General features: G+C 31.7%; 1 protein-coding gene across 1 annotated transcript in view; it reads right to left on the bottom strand.

Moving 5' to 3' along the window:
* Positions 1–19637, bottom strand: part of LOC138307207 (coiled-coil alpha-helical rod protein 1-like) — an 81468-nt gene that overhangs the window by 2466 nt on the left and 59365 nt on the right. Inside the window, 10 exon segments of the mRNA XM_069247845.1 lie at positions 133–234; positions 1703–1820; positions 2020–2090; positions 2630–2748; positions 16464–16560; positions 16683–16795; positions 17656–17762; positions 18184–18294; positions 18613–18678; positions 18680–18701. Coding sequence (XP_069103946.1) covers positions 133–234; positions 1703–1820; positions 2020–2090; positions 2630–2748; positions 16464–16560; positions 16683–16795; positions 17656–17762; positions 18184–18294; positions 18613–18678; positions 18680–18701 — 926 coding nt within the window.

Here is a 19637-nt window from a genome sequence, read left to right on the forward strand (position 1 = left end):
CATAAATTCAACAATTTTTCTTTACAATTTGAGGCAGAATGTTTGATTGTATAACTCGACTGAGTTTGATGAAAACCTCATAAAAATATTGGAATGATGAGACATTAGTTGGATCCCCCCTTCCTTCTTTACCTGCTTTTGTGTGTTCTCGGCGAGCGTCGTCAAGTTTACGGTTTATATCTGCTAGTTCCTCTGCTGTTTCTGCCTGAAGGGCTGTCTTCTGCTCAGACAGGACTACAAAACATTCCAAACAGAATGCATGTGCATGTGTACTTTCAAATGTTGAGAAGTATAGTGATATTTCAAAGGAGAAGTGAAGTGGAATTTCAATTTGAATTATCAGCCAAATAAAGGAAAACAAGGCAATATCCATTGTTACAACTCAAAATAAACATGAAAGACATGAGTAAAAATATCAGAGATATGCAGATTAAAGTATTGAATAAAAGACCAGAGCTGCATAGGTAAAATCCTTAAAAATGTTACCAAGTAATCAAAATATGTGTGGTCCAGACAATAAGTTTTACTGTACTGTACGTAATCTGTGTGGTCCAGACAATATGTTTTACAGGACTGTATGTAATATGTGTGGCAAAGACAATAAGTTTTACAGGACTGTATGTAATCTGTGTGGTCCAGACAATGTGTTTTACAGGACTGTATGTAATCTGTGTGGTCCAAACAATATGTTTTACAGTACTGTATGTAATATGTGTGGTCCAGACAATATGTTTTACAGGACGGTATGTAAAATGTGTGGTCCAGACAATGTGTTTTACAGTACTGTATGTAATATGTGTGGTCCAGACAATATGTTTTACAGGACTGTATGTAATCTGTGTGGTCCAGACAATATGTTTTACAGTACTGTATGTAATATGTGTGGTCCAGACAATATGTTTTACAGGACGGTATGTAATATGTGTGGTCCAGACAATACGTTTTACAGTACTGTATGTAATCTGTGTGGTCCAGACAATATGTTTTATAGGACTGTATGTAGTATGTGTGGTCCAGACAATATGTTTTATAGGACTGTATGTATTATATGTGGTCCAGACAATGTGTTTTACAGTACTGTATGTAATCTGTGTGGTCCAGACAATATGTTTTACAGTACTGTATGTAATCTGTGTGGTCCAGACAATATGTTTTACAGGACGGTATGTAATCTGTGTGGTCTAGACAATATGTTTTACAGGACGGTATGTAATATGTGTGGTCCAGACAATATGTTTTATAGGACTGTATGTAATATGTGTGGTCCAGACAATAAGTTTTACTGTACTGTATGTAATATGTGTGGTCCAGACAATATGTTTACAGGACTGTATGTAATATGTGTGGTCCAGACAATAAGTTTTACAGGACGGTATGTAATATGTGTGGTCCAGACAATGTGTTTTACAGTACTGTATGTAATATGTGTGGTCCAGACAATATGTTTTACAGGACTGTATGTAATATGTGTGGTCCAGACAATATGTTTTACAGTACTGTATGTAATATGTGTGGTCCAGACAATATGTTTTACAGGACGGTATGTAATATGTGTGGTCCAGACAATATGTTTTACAGGACTGTATGTAATATGTGTGGTCCAGACAATATGTTTTACAGTACTGTATGTAATATGTGTGGTCCAGACAATATGTTTTACAGGACTGTATGTTATCTGACCACAAGCAGCATCTGTGATTACCCTGTGTGGAGTGAATCTCCTGTTGAGCTAGTGTCGTCTTCAGGGTCTCTATTTTCTCCGTCGCTTCCTCCAGCTCTGTCTGCTGGGCCTCACATCTCTCACTTAGATCGCTTGTTCTCTGGTAAAGAAGGTTTACATAAAGTAACTTTTTTATATAGCATAACCTCTTCATAACGTTGTAAAACTTTGTATAGTTGGTCCCCATATAGATTTGTATCCTGGGTATAAAACAGGGGATACTAGTATCCAAGATAATGTTTCTGATATTTTCTTGTTTTAGAAAAATAATGACAATTCTAAATCATCAGAGTCAATACCTGTGACTTTTCCTGCATGATAAACTCCAGGTCCTCTATTGTTTTCCTCAGACTGCTAATTTCCTCCTGATCTGAACAAACAAATCAACATCCCCGTCAATAAATCAGAATTCTCTCGTCTCATTAGTGATTCTGGATATGCATATTACAGAGTTATCTGTCCTTGCAGGTAGGTATTGATTGTGACGCCATGTGTTTGCAAGTGTAATGTCATATTTGTCAGAGAAAACGGTGTGAAATACGCCCACAAAATAATGATGTCATAATGGATACCTACCCGCAAGGGAGCTAATTCTGTAATATGCAAAGACAGAATACTTAAAGGCTCCATCTGATCCGTGTAGTCATGTGTCTATTGTAACAGGTCAAAAGGGGACAACATTAATAAGGATAAAGGAGGTCTCGTAAGTGGTAACTTCTAATGGACCGAGAAATGACAGAAACCAACATAGACAAATTGACCCTGTACATTTCTGGGCAATGGTAAGAAAACCCACAAAACTCATCAGAATTAGCATCAATGTCTAAGAAGAGGTGTCAGAAATAGCCAGTATATAGAAAGTGTGAGGGAATATAAACAGTTACAGGGAGAAAAGGGAGATAATCTCACATGTTGCCATGGCTGCTTGTACTCGTTCGTCCCAGGTTTCACTGTCCTGTCGTAGCTGAACAGCCAAAGTGTCGCGCTCCCTCATCACACGATCAAGCTCTTCTTGTAAGTGTGACTGGCTGGAGGTAAAATATTATATAGAGAGATGTAACAAATACATGATAGACTTGTGTAAATCCCATATACATAAGTCAAAGGTAAAATATTATATAGAGAGATGTAACAAATACATGATAGACTTGTGTAAATCACATACACATAAGTCAAAGGTAAAATATTATATAGAGAGATGTAACAAATACATGATAGACTTGTGTAAATCACATACACATAAGTCAAAGGTAAAATATTATATAGAGAGATGTAACAAATACATGATAGACTTGTGTAAATCACATACATACAAGTCAAAGGTAAAATATTATATAGAGAGAGATGTAACAAATACATGATAGACTTGTGTAAATCACATACACATAAGTCAAAGGTAAAATATTATATAGAGAGATGTAACAAATACATGATAGACTTGTGTAAATCACATACACACAAGTCAAAGGTAAAATATCATATAGAGAGAGATGTAACAAATACATGATAGACTTGTGTAAATCACATACATACAAGTCAAAGGTAAAATATTATATAGAGAGATGTAACAAATACATGATAGACTTGTGTAAATCACATACACATAAGTCAAAGGTAAAATATTATATAGAGAGATGTAACAAATACATGATAGATTTGTGTAAATCACATACACATAAGTCAAAGGTAAAATATCATATAGAGAGAGATGTAACAAACACATGATAGACTTGTGTAAATCACATACACACAAGTCAAAGGTAAAATATTATATAGAGAGATGTAACAAACACATGACAGACTTGTGTAAATCCCATACACATAAGTCAAAGGTAAAATATCATATAGAGAGATGTAACAAACACATGATAGACTTGTGTAAATCACATACATACAAGTCAAAGGTAAAATATTATATATAGAGAGATGTAACAAACACATGATAGACTTGTGTAAATCACATACACATAAGTCAAAGGTAAAATATCATATAGAGAGAGATGTAACAAACACATGATAGACTTGTGTAAATCACATACACATAAGTCAAAGGTAAAATATTATATAGAGAGATGTAACAAATACATGATAGACTTGTGTAAATCACATACACATAAGTCAAAGGTAAAATATCATATAGAGACAGATGTAACAAACACATGATAGACTTGTGTAAATCACATACACATAAGTCAAAGGTAAAATATCATATAGAGAGATGTAACAAATACATGATAGACTTGTGAAAATTACATACACACAAGTCAAAGGTAAAATATCATATAGAGAGAGATGTAACAAACACATGATAGACTTGTGTAAATCACATACACACAAGTCAAAGGTAAAATATTATATAGAGAGATGTAACAAACACATGATAGACTTGTGTAAATCACATACACATAAGTCAAAGGTAAAATATCATATAGAGAGATGTAACAAACACATGATAGACTTGTGTAAATCACATACATACAAGTCAAAGGTAAAATATTATATAGAGAGATGTAACAAATACATGATAGACTTGTGTAAATCACATACACACAAGTCAAAGGTAAAATATCATATAGAGAGAGATGTAACAAACACATGATAGACTTGTGTAAATCACATACACATAAGTCAAAGGTAAAATATTATATAGAGAGATGTAACAAATACATGATAGACTTGTGTAAATCACATACACATAAGTCAAAGGTAAAATATCATATAGAGACAGATGTAACAAACACATGATAGACTTGTGTAAATCACATACACATAAGTCAAAGGTAAAATATCATATAGAGAGATGTAACAAACACATGATAGACTTGTGTAAATCACATACATACAAGTCAAAGGTAAAAATATTATATAGAGAGATGTAACAAAACATGATAGACTTGTGTAAATCACATACACATAAGTCAAAGGTAAAATATATATAGAGAGATGTAACAAATACATGATAGACTTGTGTAAATCACATACACATAAGTCAAAGGTAAAATATCATATATAGAGAGATGTAACAAAACACATGATAGACTTGTGTAAATCACATACACATAAGTCAAAGGTAAAAATATATATAGAGTAAAAAACTGTAAACACTCACAAGTCAAAGGTAAAATATATTAGAGAGATGTAACAAATACATGATAGACTTGTGTAAATCACATACACACAAGTCAAAGGTAAAATATTATATAGAGAGATGTAACAAATACATGATAGACTTGTGTAAATCACATACACATAAGTCAAAGGTAAAATATATATATAGAGAGATGTAACAAATACATGATAGACTTGTGTAAATCACATACACACAAGTCAAAGGTAAAAATATATTAGAGAGATGTAACAAACATGATAGACTTGTGTAAATCACATACACAAGTCAAAGGTAAAATATATATGAGAATGTAACAAATACATGATAGACTTGTGTAAATCACATACACAAAGTCAAAGGTAAAATATATATAGAGAGATGTAACAAAACATGATAGACTTGTGTAAATCACATACACACAAGTCAAAGGTAAAATATTATATAGAGAGATGTAACAAATACATGATAGACTTGTGTAAATCACATACACACAAGTCAAAGGTAAAATATTATATAGAGAGATGTAACAAATACATGATAGACTTGTGTAAATCACATACACATAAGTCAAAGGTAAAATATTATATAGAGAGATGTAACAAATACATGATAGACTTGTGTAAATCACATACACACAAGTCAAAGGTAAAATATTATATAGAGAGATGTAACAAATACATGATAGACTTGTGTAAATCACATACACATAAGTCAAAGGTAAAATATCATATAGAGAGAGATGTAACAAACACATGATAGACTTGTGTAAATCACATACACACAAGTCAAAGGTAAAATATTATATAGAGAGATGTAACAAATACATGATAGACTTGTGTAAATCACATACACATAAGTCAAAGGTAAAATATTATATAGAGAGATGTAACAAATACATGATAGACTTGTGTAAATCACATACACATAAGTCAAAGGTAAAATATTATATAGAGAGATGTAACAAATACATGATAGACTTGTGTAAATCACATACACACAAGTCAAAGGTAAAATATTATATAGAGAGAGATGTAACAAATACATGATAGACTTGTGTAAATCACATACACATAAGTCAAAGGTAAAATATCATATATAGAGAGAGAGAGATGTAACAAATACATGATAGACTTGTGTAAATCACATACACACAAGTCAAAGGTAAAATATTATATAGAGAGATGTAACAAATACATGATAGACTTGTGTAAATCACATACACACAAGTCAAAGGTAAAATATCATATAGAGAGAGATGTAACAAATACATGATAGACTTGTGTAAATCACATACACACAAGTCAAAGGTAAAATATTATATAGAGAGATGTAACAAATACATGATAGACTTGTGTAAATCACATACACACAAGTCAAAGGTAAAATATTATATAGAGAGATGTAACAAATACATGATAGACTTGTGTAAATCACATACACATAAGTCAAAGGTAAAATATTATATAGAGAGATGTAACAAATACATGATAGACTTGTGTAAATCACATACACACAAGTCAAAGGTAAAATATCATATAGAGAGAGATGTAACAAATACATGATAGACTTGTGTAAATCACATACACATAAGTCAAAGGTAAAATATTATATAGAGAGATGTAACAAATACATGATAGACTTGTGTAAATCACATACACATAAGTCAAAGGTAAAATATTATATAGAGAGAGATGTAACAAATACATGATAGACTTGTGTAAATCACATACACACAAGTCAAAGGTAAAATATTATATAGAGAGATGTAACAAACACATGATAGACTTGTGTAAATCACATACACATAAGTCAAAGGTAAAATATTATATAGAGAGATGTAACAAACACATGATAGACTTGTGTAAATCACATACACATAAGTCAAAGGTAAAATATTATATAGAGAGATGTAACAAATACATGATAGACTTGTGTAAATCACATACACATAAGTCAAAGGTAAAATATTATATAGAGAGAGATGTAACAAATACATGATAGATTTGTGTAAATCACATACACATAAGTCAAAGGTAAAATATCATATAGAGAGAGATGTAACAAATACATGATAGACTTGTGTAAATCACATACACATAAGTCAAAGGTAAAATATTATATAGAGAGATGTAACAAATACATGATAGACTTGTGTAAATCACATACACATAAGTCAAAGGTAAAATATTATATAGAGAGAGATGTAACAAATACATGATAGACTTGTGTAAATCACATACACATAAGTCAAAGGTAAAATATTATATAGAGAGATGTAACAAATACATGATAGATTTGTGTAAATCACATACACATAAGTCAAAGGTAAAATATCATATAGAGAGAGATGTAACAAACACATGATAGACTTGTGTAAATCACATACACACAAGTCAAAGGTAAAATATTATATAGAGAGATGTAACAAACACATGATAGACTTGTGTAAATCACATACACACAAGTCAAAGGTAAAATATATATAGAGAGAGATGTAACAAATACATGATAGACTTGTGTAAATCACATACACACAAGTCAAAGGTAAAATATTATATAGAGAGATGTAACAAATACATGATAGACTTGTGTAAATCACATACACATAAGTCAAAGGTAAAAATATTATATAGAGAGATGTAACAAATACATGATAGACTTGTGTAAATCACATACACACAAGTCAAAGGTAAAATATTATATAGAGAGATGTAACAAATACATGATAGACTTGTGTAAATCACATACACATAAGTCAAAGGTAAAATATATATATAGAGAGATGTAACAAATACATGATAGACTTGTGTAAATCACATACACATAAGTCAAAGGTAAAATATTATATAGAGAGATGTAACAAATACATGATAGACTTGTGTAAATCACATACACATAAGTCAAAGGTAAAATATTATATAGAGAGATGTAACAAATACATGATAGACTTGTGTAAATCACATACACATAAGTCAAAGGTAAAATATTATATAGAGAGATGTAACAAATACATGATAGACTTGTGTAAATCACATACACATAAGTCAAAGGTAAAATATTATATAGAGAGATGTAACAAATACATGATAGACTTGTGTAAATCACATACACATAAGTCAAAGGTAAAATATTATATAGAGAGAGATGTAACAAATACATGATAGACTTGTGTAAATCACATACACATAAGTCAAAGGTAAAATATATATATAGAGAGATGTAACAAATACATGATAGACTTGTGTAAATCACATACACACATAAGTCAAAGGTAAAATATTATATAGAGAGATGTAACAAATACATGATAGACTTGTGTAAATCACATACACACAAGTCAAAGGTAAAATATATATATAGAGAGATGTAACAAATACATGATAGACTTGTGTAAATCACATACACACAAGTCAAAGGTAAAATATTATATAGAGAGAGATGTAACAAATACATGATAGACTTGTGTAAATCACATACACACAAGTCAAAGGTAAAATATTATATAGAGAGATGTAACAAATACATGATAGACTTGTGTAAATCACATACACATAAGTCAAAGGTAAAATATTATATAGAGAGATGTAACAAATACATGATAGACTTGTGTAAATCACATACACATAAAGTCAAAGGTAAAAATATCATATAGAGAGATGTAACAAATACATGATAGACTTGTGTAAATCACATACACATAAGTCAAAGGTAAAATATTATATAGAGAGATGTAACAAATACATGATAGACTTGTGTAAATCACATACACATAAGTCAAAGGTAAAATATTATATAGAGAGATGTAACAAATACATGATAGACTTGTGTAAATCACATACACATAAGTCAAAGGTAAAATATTATATAGAGAGAGATGTAACAAATACATGATAGACTTGTGTAAATCACATACACACAAGTCAAAGGTAAAATATTATATAGAGAGAGATGTAACAAATACATGATAGACTTGTGTAAATCACATACACATAAGTCAAAGGTAAAATATTATATAGAGAGATGTAACAAATACATGATAGACTTGTGTAAATCACATACACATAAGTCAAAGGTAAAATATTATATAGAGAGATGTAACAAATACATGATAGACTTGTGTAAATCACATACACATAAGTCAAAGGTAAAATATTATATATAGAGAGATGTAACAAATACATGATAGACTTGTGTAAATCACATACACACAAGTCAAAGGTAAAATATATATATAGAGAGATGTAACAAACACATGATAGACTTGTGTAAATCACATACACACATAAGTCAAAGGTAAAATATTATATAGAGAGATGTAACAAATACATGATAGACTTGTGTAAATCACATACACACAAGTCAAAGGTAAAATATTATATAGAGAGATGTAACAAATACATGATAGACTTGTGTAAATCACATACACATAAGTCAAAGGTAAAATATTATATAGAGAGATGTAACAAATACATGATAGATTTGTGTAAATCACATACACATAAGTCAAAGGTAAAATATCATATAGAGAGAGATGTAACAAACACATGATAGACTTGTGTAAATCACATACACACAAGTCAAAGGTAAAATATTATATAGAGAGAGATGTAACAAATACATGATAGACTTGTGTAAATCACATACACACAAGTCAAAGGTAAAATATCATATAGAGAGAGATGTAACAAATACATGATAGACTTGTGTAAATCACATACACACAAGTCAAAGGTAAAATATTATATAGAGAGATGTAACAAATACATGATAGACTTGTGTAAATCACATACACATAAGTCAAAGGTAAAATATTATATAGAGAGATGTAACAAATACATGATAGACTTGTGTAAATCACATACACATAAGTCAAAGGTAAAATATATATAGAGAGATGTAACAAATACATGATAGACTTGTGTAAATCACATACACATAAGTCAAAGGTAAAATATTATATAGAGAGATGTAACAAATACATGATAGACTTGTGTAAATCACATACACATAAGTCAAAGGTAAAATATCATATAGAGAGAGATGTAACAAATACATGATAGACTTGTGTAAATCACATACACATAAGTCAAAGGTAAAATATTATATAGAGAGATGTAACAAATACATGATAGACTTGTGTAAATCACATACATACAAGTCAAAGGTAAAATATTATATAGAGAGATGTAACAAATACATGATAGACTTGTGTAAATCACATACACATAAGTCAAAGGTAAAATATTATATAGAGAGATGTAACAAATACATGATAGACTTGTGTAAATCACATACACATAAGTCAAAGGTAAAATATTATATAGAGAGATGTAACAAATACATGATAGACTTGTGTAAATCACATACACATAAGTCAAAGGTAAAATATTATATAGAGAGATGTAACAAATACATGATAGACTTGTGTAAATCACATACACATAAGTCAAAGGTAAAATATTATATAGAGAGATGTAACAAATACATGATAGACTTGTGTAAAATCACATAATACATAAGTCAAAGGTAAAATATATATAGAGAGATGTAACAAATACATGATAGACTTGTGTAAATCACATACACACAAGTCAAAGGTAAAATATTATATAGAGAGATGTAACAAATACATGATAGACTTGTGTAAATCACATACACACAAGTCAAAGGTAAAATATTATATAGAGAGATGTAACAAATACATGATAGACTTGTGTAAATCACATACACACAAGTCAAAGGTAAAATATTATATAGAGAGATGTAACAAATACATGATAGACTTGTGTAAATCACATACACACAAGTCAAAGGTAAAATATTATATAGAGAGATGTAACAAATACATGATAGACTTGTGTAAATCACATACACACAAGTCAAAGGTAAAATATTATATAGAGAGATGTAACAAATACATGATAGACTTGTGTAAATCACATACACATAAGTCAAAGGTAAAATATTATATAGAGAGATGTAACAAATACATGATAGACTTGTGTAAATCACATACACACAAGTCAAAGGTAAAATATTATATAGAGAGATGTAACAAATACATGATAGACTTGTGTAAATCACATTACACATAAGTCAAAGGTAAAATATATATATAGAGAGATGTAACAAATACATGATAGACTTGTGTAAATCACATACACATAAGTCAAAGGTAAAATATTATATAGAGAGATGTAACAAATACATGATAGACTTGTGTAAATCACATACACATAAGTCAAAGGTAAAATATTATATAGAGAGAGATGTAACAAATACATGATAGACTTGTGTAAATCACATACACATAAGTCAAAGGTAAAATATTATATAGAGAGATGTAACAAATACATGATAGACTTGTGTAAATCACATACACATAAGTCAAAGGTAAAATATTATATAGAGAGATGTAACAAATACATGATAGACTTGTGTAAATCACATACACACAAGTCAAAGGTAAAATATTATATAGAGAGATGTAACAAATACATGATAGACTTGTGTAAATCACATACACACAAGTCAAAGGTAAAATATTATATAGAGAGATGTAACAAATACATGATAGACTTGTGTAAATCACATACACATAAGTCAAAGGTAAAATATTATATAGAGAGATGTAACAAATACATGATAGACTTGTGTAAATCACATACATACAAGTCAAAGGTAAAATATTATATAGAGAGATGTAACAAATACATGATAGACTTGTGTAAATCCCATACACATAAGTCAAAGGTAAAATATTATATAGAGAGAGATGTAACAAATACATGATAGACTTGTGTAAATCACATACACACAAGTCAAAGGTAAAATATCATATAGAGAGATGTAACAAATACATGATAGACTTGTGTAAATCACATACACACAAGTCAAAGGTAAAATATTATATAGAGAGATGTAACAAATACATGATAGACTTGTGTAAATCACATACACACAAGTCAAAGGTAAAATATCATATAGAGAGAGATGTAACAAATACATGATAGACTTGTGTAAATCCCATACACATAAGTCAAAGGTAAAATATTATATAGAGAGATGTAACAAATACATGATAGACTTGTGTAAATCACATACACACAAGTCAAAGGTAAAATATTATATAGAGAGATGTAACAAATACATGATAGACTTGTGTAAATCACATACACATAAGTCAAAGGTAAAATATTATATAGAGAGATGTAACAAATACATGATAGACTTGTGTAAATCACATACACATAAGTCAAAGGTAAAATATTATATAGAGAGATGTAACAAATACATGATAGACTTGTGTAAATCACATACACACAAGTCAAAGGTAAAATATTATATAGAGAGATGTAACAAATACATGATAGACTTGTGTAAATCACATACACATAAGTCAAAGGTAAAATATTATATAGAGAGATGTAACAAATACATGATAGACTTGTGTAAATCACATACACATAAGTCAAAGGTAAAATATCATATAGAGAGATGTAACAAATACATGATAGACTTGTGTAAATCCCATACACATAAGTCAAAGGTAAAATATTATATAGAGAGATGTAACAAATACATGATAGACTTGTGTAAATCACATACACATAAGTCAAAGGTAAAATATTATATAGAGAGATGTAACAAATACATGATAGACTTGTGTAAATCACATACACATAAGTCAAAGGTAAAATATTATATAGAGAGATGTAACAAATACATGATAGACTTGTGTAAATCACATACACACAAGTCAAAGGTAAAATATTATATAGAGAGATGTAACAAATACATGATAGACTTGTGTAAATCACATACACATAAGTCAAAGGTAAAATATTATATAGAGAGAGATGTAACAAATACATGATAGACTTGTGTAAATCACATACACATAAGTCAAAGGTAAAATATTATATAGAGAGATGTAACAAATACATGATAGACTTGTGTAAATCACATACACACAAGTCAAAGGTAAAATATTATATAGAGAGATGTAACAAATACATGATAGACTTGTGTAAATCACATACACATAAGTCAAAGGTAAAATATATATATATAGAGAGATGTAACAAATACATGATAGACTTGTGTAAATCACATACACATAAGTCAAAGGTAAAAATATTATATATAGAGAGATGTAACAAATACATGATAGACTTGTGTAAATCACATACACACAAGTCAAAGGTAAAATATTATATATAGAGAGATGTAACAAATACATGATAGACTTGTGTAAATCACATACACATAAGTCAAAGGTAAAATATTATATAGAGAGATGTAACAAATACATGATAGACTTGTGTAAATCACATACACATAAGTCAAAGGTAAAATATTATATAGAGAGATGTAACAAATACATGATAGACTTGTGTAAATCACATACACATAAGTCAAAGGTAAAATATTATATAGAGAGAGATGTAACAAATACATGATAGACTTGTGTAAATCACATACACATAAGTCAAAGGTAAAATATTATATAGAGAGAGATGTAACAAATACATGATAGACTTGTGTAAATCACATACACATAAGTCAAAGGTAAAATATTATATAGAGAGATGTAACAAATACATGATAGACTTGTGTAAATCACATACACATAAGTCAAAGGTAAAATATTATATAGAGAGATGTAACAAATACATGATAGACTTGTGTAAATCACATACACATAAGTCAAAGGTAAAATATATATATAAGTAGAGATGTAACAAGTGTACATGATAGACTTGTGTAAATCACATACATTGTAAGTCAAAGGTAAAATATTCAAAAAAAATTAGAGAGATGTAACAAATACATGATAGACTTGTGTAAAATCACATACACATAAGTCAAAGTAAAATATTATATAGAAGGTAACAAAAAATATTATAATCAAAGTAAAATATTATATAGGTAGAGATGTAACACTTGTGTAAATACACACAAGTCAAAGGTAAAAATATTATATAGAGAGATGTAACAAATACATGATAGACTTGTGTAAATCACATACACAAGTCAAATAAAAATAATTATATAGAGAGATGTAACAAATACATGATAGAGAGTCAAAGGTAAATATAGAGAGAGATGGTAACATATAGGTCAAGGTCATTCATTTGAACAAACTTGATAGCCCTTCATTCCAGCATGCCACAGGCCAAATATCAGTACCCTAGGCCGTCTAGTTCTTGAGAAGAAGTCGTTTAAAGATTTTAGCCTATTTGACCCCTGTGATCTTGAATGAAAATCAAGGTCATTCATTTGAACAAACTTGATAGCCCTTCATCCCAGTATGACACAGGCCCAATATCAGGTCTCTAGGCCTCTTAGTTATTCACAAGAAGTTGTTAAAAAAGATTTTAGCCTATTTGACCCCTGTGACCTTGAATGAAGGTCAAGGTCATTCCTTTGAACAAACTTAGTAGCCCTTCATCCCAGCATGCCACAGACCAAATATCAGTACCCTGGGCCTATCAGTTATTGAGAAGAAGTTGTTTGAATGGAAAACTTACGCACACAGCGGGCGGCGCACGGCGCACGGGGACGGACGGTGCATGATGACAATAGGTCATCCTGACCCTTTGGTTCAGATGACCTAAAAAGTATTACTTGTCAGGTAGAGTTTCCCTTCATTATAATCAATATAAGTATTACCTGTCAGGTAGAGTTGTCTCCCTTCTTTATAATCAATATAAGTATTACCTGTCAGGCAGAGTTGTCTACCCTCTTTATAATCAATATAAGTATTACCTGTGAGGTAGAGTTGTCTACCCTCTTTATAATCAATATAAGTATTACCTGTCAGGTAGAGTTGTCTATAACCTTTTTAAAATCAATTTAAGTATAACCTGTCAGGTAGAGTTGTCTCCCCTCTTTATTATCAATATAAGTATTTCCTTCCCCTCTTTATTATCAATATAAGTATTTCCTGTCAGGTAGAGTTGTCTCCCCTATTTATTATCAATATAAGTATTTCCTGTCAGGTAGAGTTGTCTCCCCTTTTTATTATCAATATAAGTATTACCTGTAAGGTAGAGTTGTCTACCCTTCTTTATAATCAATATAAGTATTACCTGTCAGGCAGAGTTGTCTTTAACCCTCTTTATAATCAATTTAAGTATAACCTGTCAGGTAGAGTTGTCTCCCCTCTTTATTATCAATATAAGTATTTCCTTCCCCTCTTTATTATCAATATAAGTATTTCCTGTCAGGTAGAGTTGTCTCCCCTCTTTATTATCAATATAAGTATTTCCTGTCAGGTAGAGTTGTCTCCCCTTTTTATTATCAATATAAGTATTACCTGTCAGGTAGAGTTGTCTTCCCTGCTTATAATCAATTAAAGTATTACCTGTCAGGTAGAGTTGTCTCCCCTGCTTATAATCAATTAAAGTATTACCTGTTAGGTAGAGTTGTCTCCCCTTTTTATGATCATTATAAATCTTCCCTGTCAGGTGGAGTTGTCTCCCATCCTTTATGATCATTATAAATATTCCCTGTCAGGTAGAATTGTCTCCCCTCTTTATGATCATTATAAATATTCCCTGTCAGGTGGAGTTGTCTCCCATCCTTTATGATCATTATAAATATTCCCTGTCAGGTGGAGTTGTCTCCCATCCTTTATGATCATTATAAATATTCCCTGTCAGGTGGAGTTGTCTCCCATCCTTTATGATCATTATAAATATTACCTGTCAGGTAGAGTTGTCTCCCATCCTTTATGATCATTATAAATATTACCTGTCAGGTAGAGTTGTCTCCCCTCTTTATGATCATTATAAATATTACCTGTCAGGTGGAGTTGTCTCCCATCCTTTATGATCATTATAAATATTACCTGTCAGGTAGAGTTGTCTCCCATCCTTTATGATCATTATAAATATTACCTGTCAGGTAGAGTTGTCTCCCCTCTTTATGATCATTATAAATATTACCTGTCAGGTAGAGTTGTCTCCCCTGCTTATAATCAATTAAAGTATTACCTGTCAGGTGGAGTTGTCTCTCATCCTTTATGATCATTATAAATATTACCTGTCAGGTAGAGTTGTCTCCCCTCTTTATGATCATTATAAATATTACCTGTCAGGTGGAGTTGTCTCCCATCCTTTATGATCATTATAAATATTCCCTGTCAGGTAGAATTGTCTCCCCTCTTTATAATCATTATAAATATTCCCTGTCAGGTGGAGTTGTCTCCCATCCTTTATGATCATTATAAATATTCCTATCAGGTAGAGTTGTCTCCCATCCTTTATGATCATTATAAATATTCCCTGTCAGGTGGAGTTGTCTCCCATCCTTTATGATCATTATAAATATTACCTGTCAGGTGGAGTTGTCTCCCATCCTTTATGATCATTATAAATATTACCTGTCAGGTGGAGTTGTCTCCCATCCTTTATGATCATTATAAATATTCCCTGTCAGGTGGAGTTGTCTCCCATCCTTTATGATCATTATAAATATTACCTGTCAGGTGGAGTTGTCTCCCATCCTTTATGATCATTATAAATATTACCTGTCAGGTGGAGTTGTCTCCCATCCTTTATGATCATTATAAATATTACCTGTCAGGTGGAGTTGTCTCCCATCCTTTATGATCATTATAAATATTACCTGTCAGGTGGAGTTGTCTCCCATCCTTTATCCCACACCTGTCTCTCGACTTCTTCCTTCTTTCTCTGCAGCAAAGCATCTTGCCGGGCATACAGACCTGATGTTTTTTTTAAGGAAATAATCATGTTTTAGAAATTAAACATAAAATAATGAGCATGGATATAGAAACCAAAGGTAACAGAGGAAACTTTTAATTACATTGTAAGAAGGAGTACACACCTTGTAACATCTCAACTCTCCCACTGGCAAAACTGATCCTCTGACCGTATCTCTGGAGTGTCACTAAGGCAGCGGTCAGTGGCTGGAGCTTGGTGTTCATGGTGGAGGTCACACTGGACATAGAAAACAAATGTTATATAGGGTCAACCTAAATATCCAACCGAATGCAGGGTCCACCTAATTATCTAGCGTTATATAGGGTCCGACTAATTATCTAGCGTTATATAGGGTCCACCTAATTATCTAGCGTTATATAGGGTCCACCTAATTATCTAGCGTTATATAGGGTCCACCTAATTATCTAGCGTTATATAGGGTCCACCTAATTATCTAGCGTTATATAGGGTCCGACTAATTATCTAGCGTTATATAGGGTCCACCTAATTATCTAGCGTTATATAGGGTCCACCTAATTATCTAGCGTTATATAGGGTCCACCTAATTATCTAGCGTTATATAGGGTCCACCTAATTATCTAGCGTTATATAGGGTCCACCTAATTATCTAGCGTTATATAGGGTCCACCTAATTATCTAGCGTTATATAGGGTCCACCTAATTATCTAGCGTTATATAGGGTCCACCTAATTATCTAGCGTTATATAGGGTCCACCTAATTATCTAGCGTTATATAGGGTCCACCTAATTATCTAACGTTATGAATTGAATCACATGATTGTATGCTGTTGCATCTATTTCTGCTCTGTACTACTACTGAGGTACTGCATAGTTCTTTTTCGCAGTTGTAAAATTTTGTGATTTGCTGTTTGAAACTTATTGATGGAGATTAATTTTTTCAAATTGTCTTTGTAGACTTTGAAAGTGTCACTCATACAACAGGCTGTAAAATGTAAAACTATGATTTTCACAAATTTCATAATCTATTAAATTTTGCAAACTTAGATGAATCTGCAAATTTAGCAAAATCAGAACTTGAATGTTGGCAACTATAACGTAAACATTTGTACATGTACCTCTGTGAGAATTTGACCAGATTGTCTACCGACTCTCGATCCTGAGAAATCTGTTGGTCAAGCATGACCGCCACCTTCTGAGTTTCCTCCGCCTCCTGCTGTAGTCTCTATAACATACATATGAGCATCCACATAAGTCCACACTTATTTTGTCCAGTAAGGTATTCACTAGCTCCTACACTAGACAATAATCTGTCAATTTACCTGTGAGTGATAATTTGAACCACAGAAAAACAAAGATATATTTGTGTCTTTTGTGATTCGGAAGTAAAAATAAGTCTATGGCATCCTCAACTTTGTTACATTAAAATACGCTTGGTTTGTTTATCTTTACATTCTTTTAACAGCCAGGAATTGCCAGATTTGATGGTGGATATAAACCAGAGAAGAAACACAGGTCAGCAACTTCCCCAAACTGGATTCAAACTCACAACCCAGAGGTGGAGAAATTGTGGTAATATGTTTGAGCATCTTAATCACTTGGCCACTGCGGCCCAAACATTAAAATACAATATATAAGGAGAATACCTTGTTTTTGTTGCGTTCGATGTCGAGTTGTGCCTTCACGTCTGACAGTGAGTGATCCAGAACTTCCTTCTGATTATTGAGTGACGTCATCTGGTCCTGGAGATCGGACACCTTCCATTCAAACAAATCCATTATACCTCAATCAGTATCCAATGAAAATAATACAGTAAAACAAAACACCACCTACTTAATAACACCACTTTTATGGAATTTCAATTGGTCCTGCAATTTCAACATCATTTGGCCATTGTTTCCTTTCATCTTATGACAGGTTTATATATATGAAGTAGATATAAAACTCGCTAGTTAATCAAATTCTTTTCTAATACAAAAATCAATTTATGCAAAATTGACTTCATGTACATTGCAGCAGCTTTACTGTTCAAATAATTCTTAGGTTTTATTTTCAAAGAAATTCTTAAATTTCACCTTTTCTTTCCAGTTGAAGTCATTTTTTTTCTGCATCATTTCTGATGTTTTTTGTTGTACAAGGAGAACTAAACACTTTTTCTCTCCATCTGGAATGAGAGTGTTAATCATATCTGAAAATTTTTCATACTGTAAAAGGGTATATCTCATTATTATAACAAAGGTTATGCTGGATACATATTATGGTGGTGTGGTATAGATACCAGGGTTATCTGTAGATACAGATGTATGGTGATGTGGTATAGATCCCAAGGTTATCTGTGGATATATATGTATGGTGGTGTGGTATAGATACAAGGGTTATCTATGGATACAGATATATGGTGGTGTGGTATAGATCCCAGGGTTATCTGTGGATACAGAGGTATGGTGGTGTGGTATAGGTCCCAGGGTTATCTGTGGGTACAGAGGTATGGTGGTGTGGTATAGATCCCCAGGTTATCTGTAGATACATATGTATGGTGGTGTGGTATAGATCCCAAGGTTATCTGTGGATATATATGTATGGTGGTGTGGTATAGATACAAGGGTTATCTAGGTACAGATATATGGTGGTGTGGTATAGATCCCAGGGTTATCTGTGGATACAGAGGTATGGTGGTGTGGTATAGATCCCAGGGTTATCTGTGGATACAGAGGTATGGTGGTGTGGTATAGATCCCAGGGTTATCTGTGGATACAGATGTATGGTGGTGTGGTATAGATCCCAGGGTTATCTGTGGATACAGAGGTATGGTGGTGTGGTATAGATCCCAGGGTTATCTGTGGATACATATGTATGGTGGTGTGGTATAGATCCCAGGGTTATCTGTGGATACAGATGTATGGTGGTGTGGTATAGATCCCAGGGTTATCTGTAGATACAGATGTATGGTGGTGTGGTATAGATCCCAGGGTTATCTGTGGATACAGATGTATGGTGGTGTGGTATAGATACCAGGGTTATCTGTAGATACATATGTATGGTGGTGTGGTATAGATACCAGGGTTATCTGTAGATTACAGATGTATGGTGGTGTGGTATA

Source organism: Argopecten irradians, chromosome 1 (assembly GCF_041381155.1).
Source record: "Argopecten irradians isolate NY chromosome 1, Ai_NY, whole genome shotgun sequence".
In the NCBI taxonomy this organism is placed as follows: domain Eukaryota; kingdom Metazoa; phylum Mollusca; class Bivalvia; order Pectinida; family Pectinidae; genus Argopecten; species Argopecten irradians.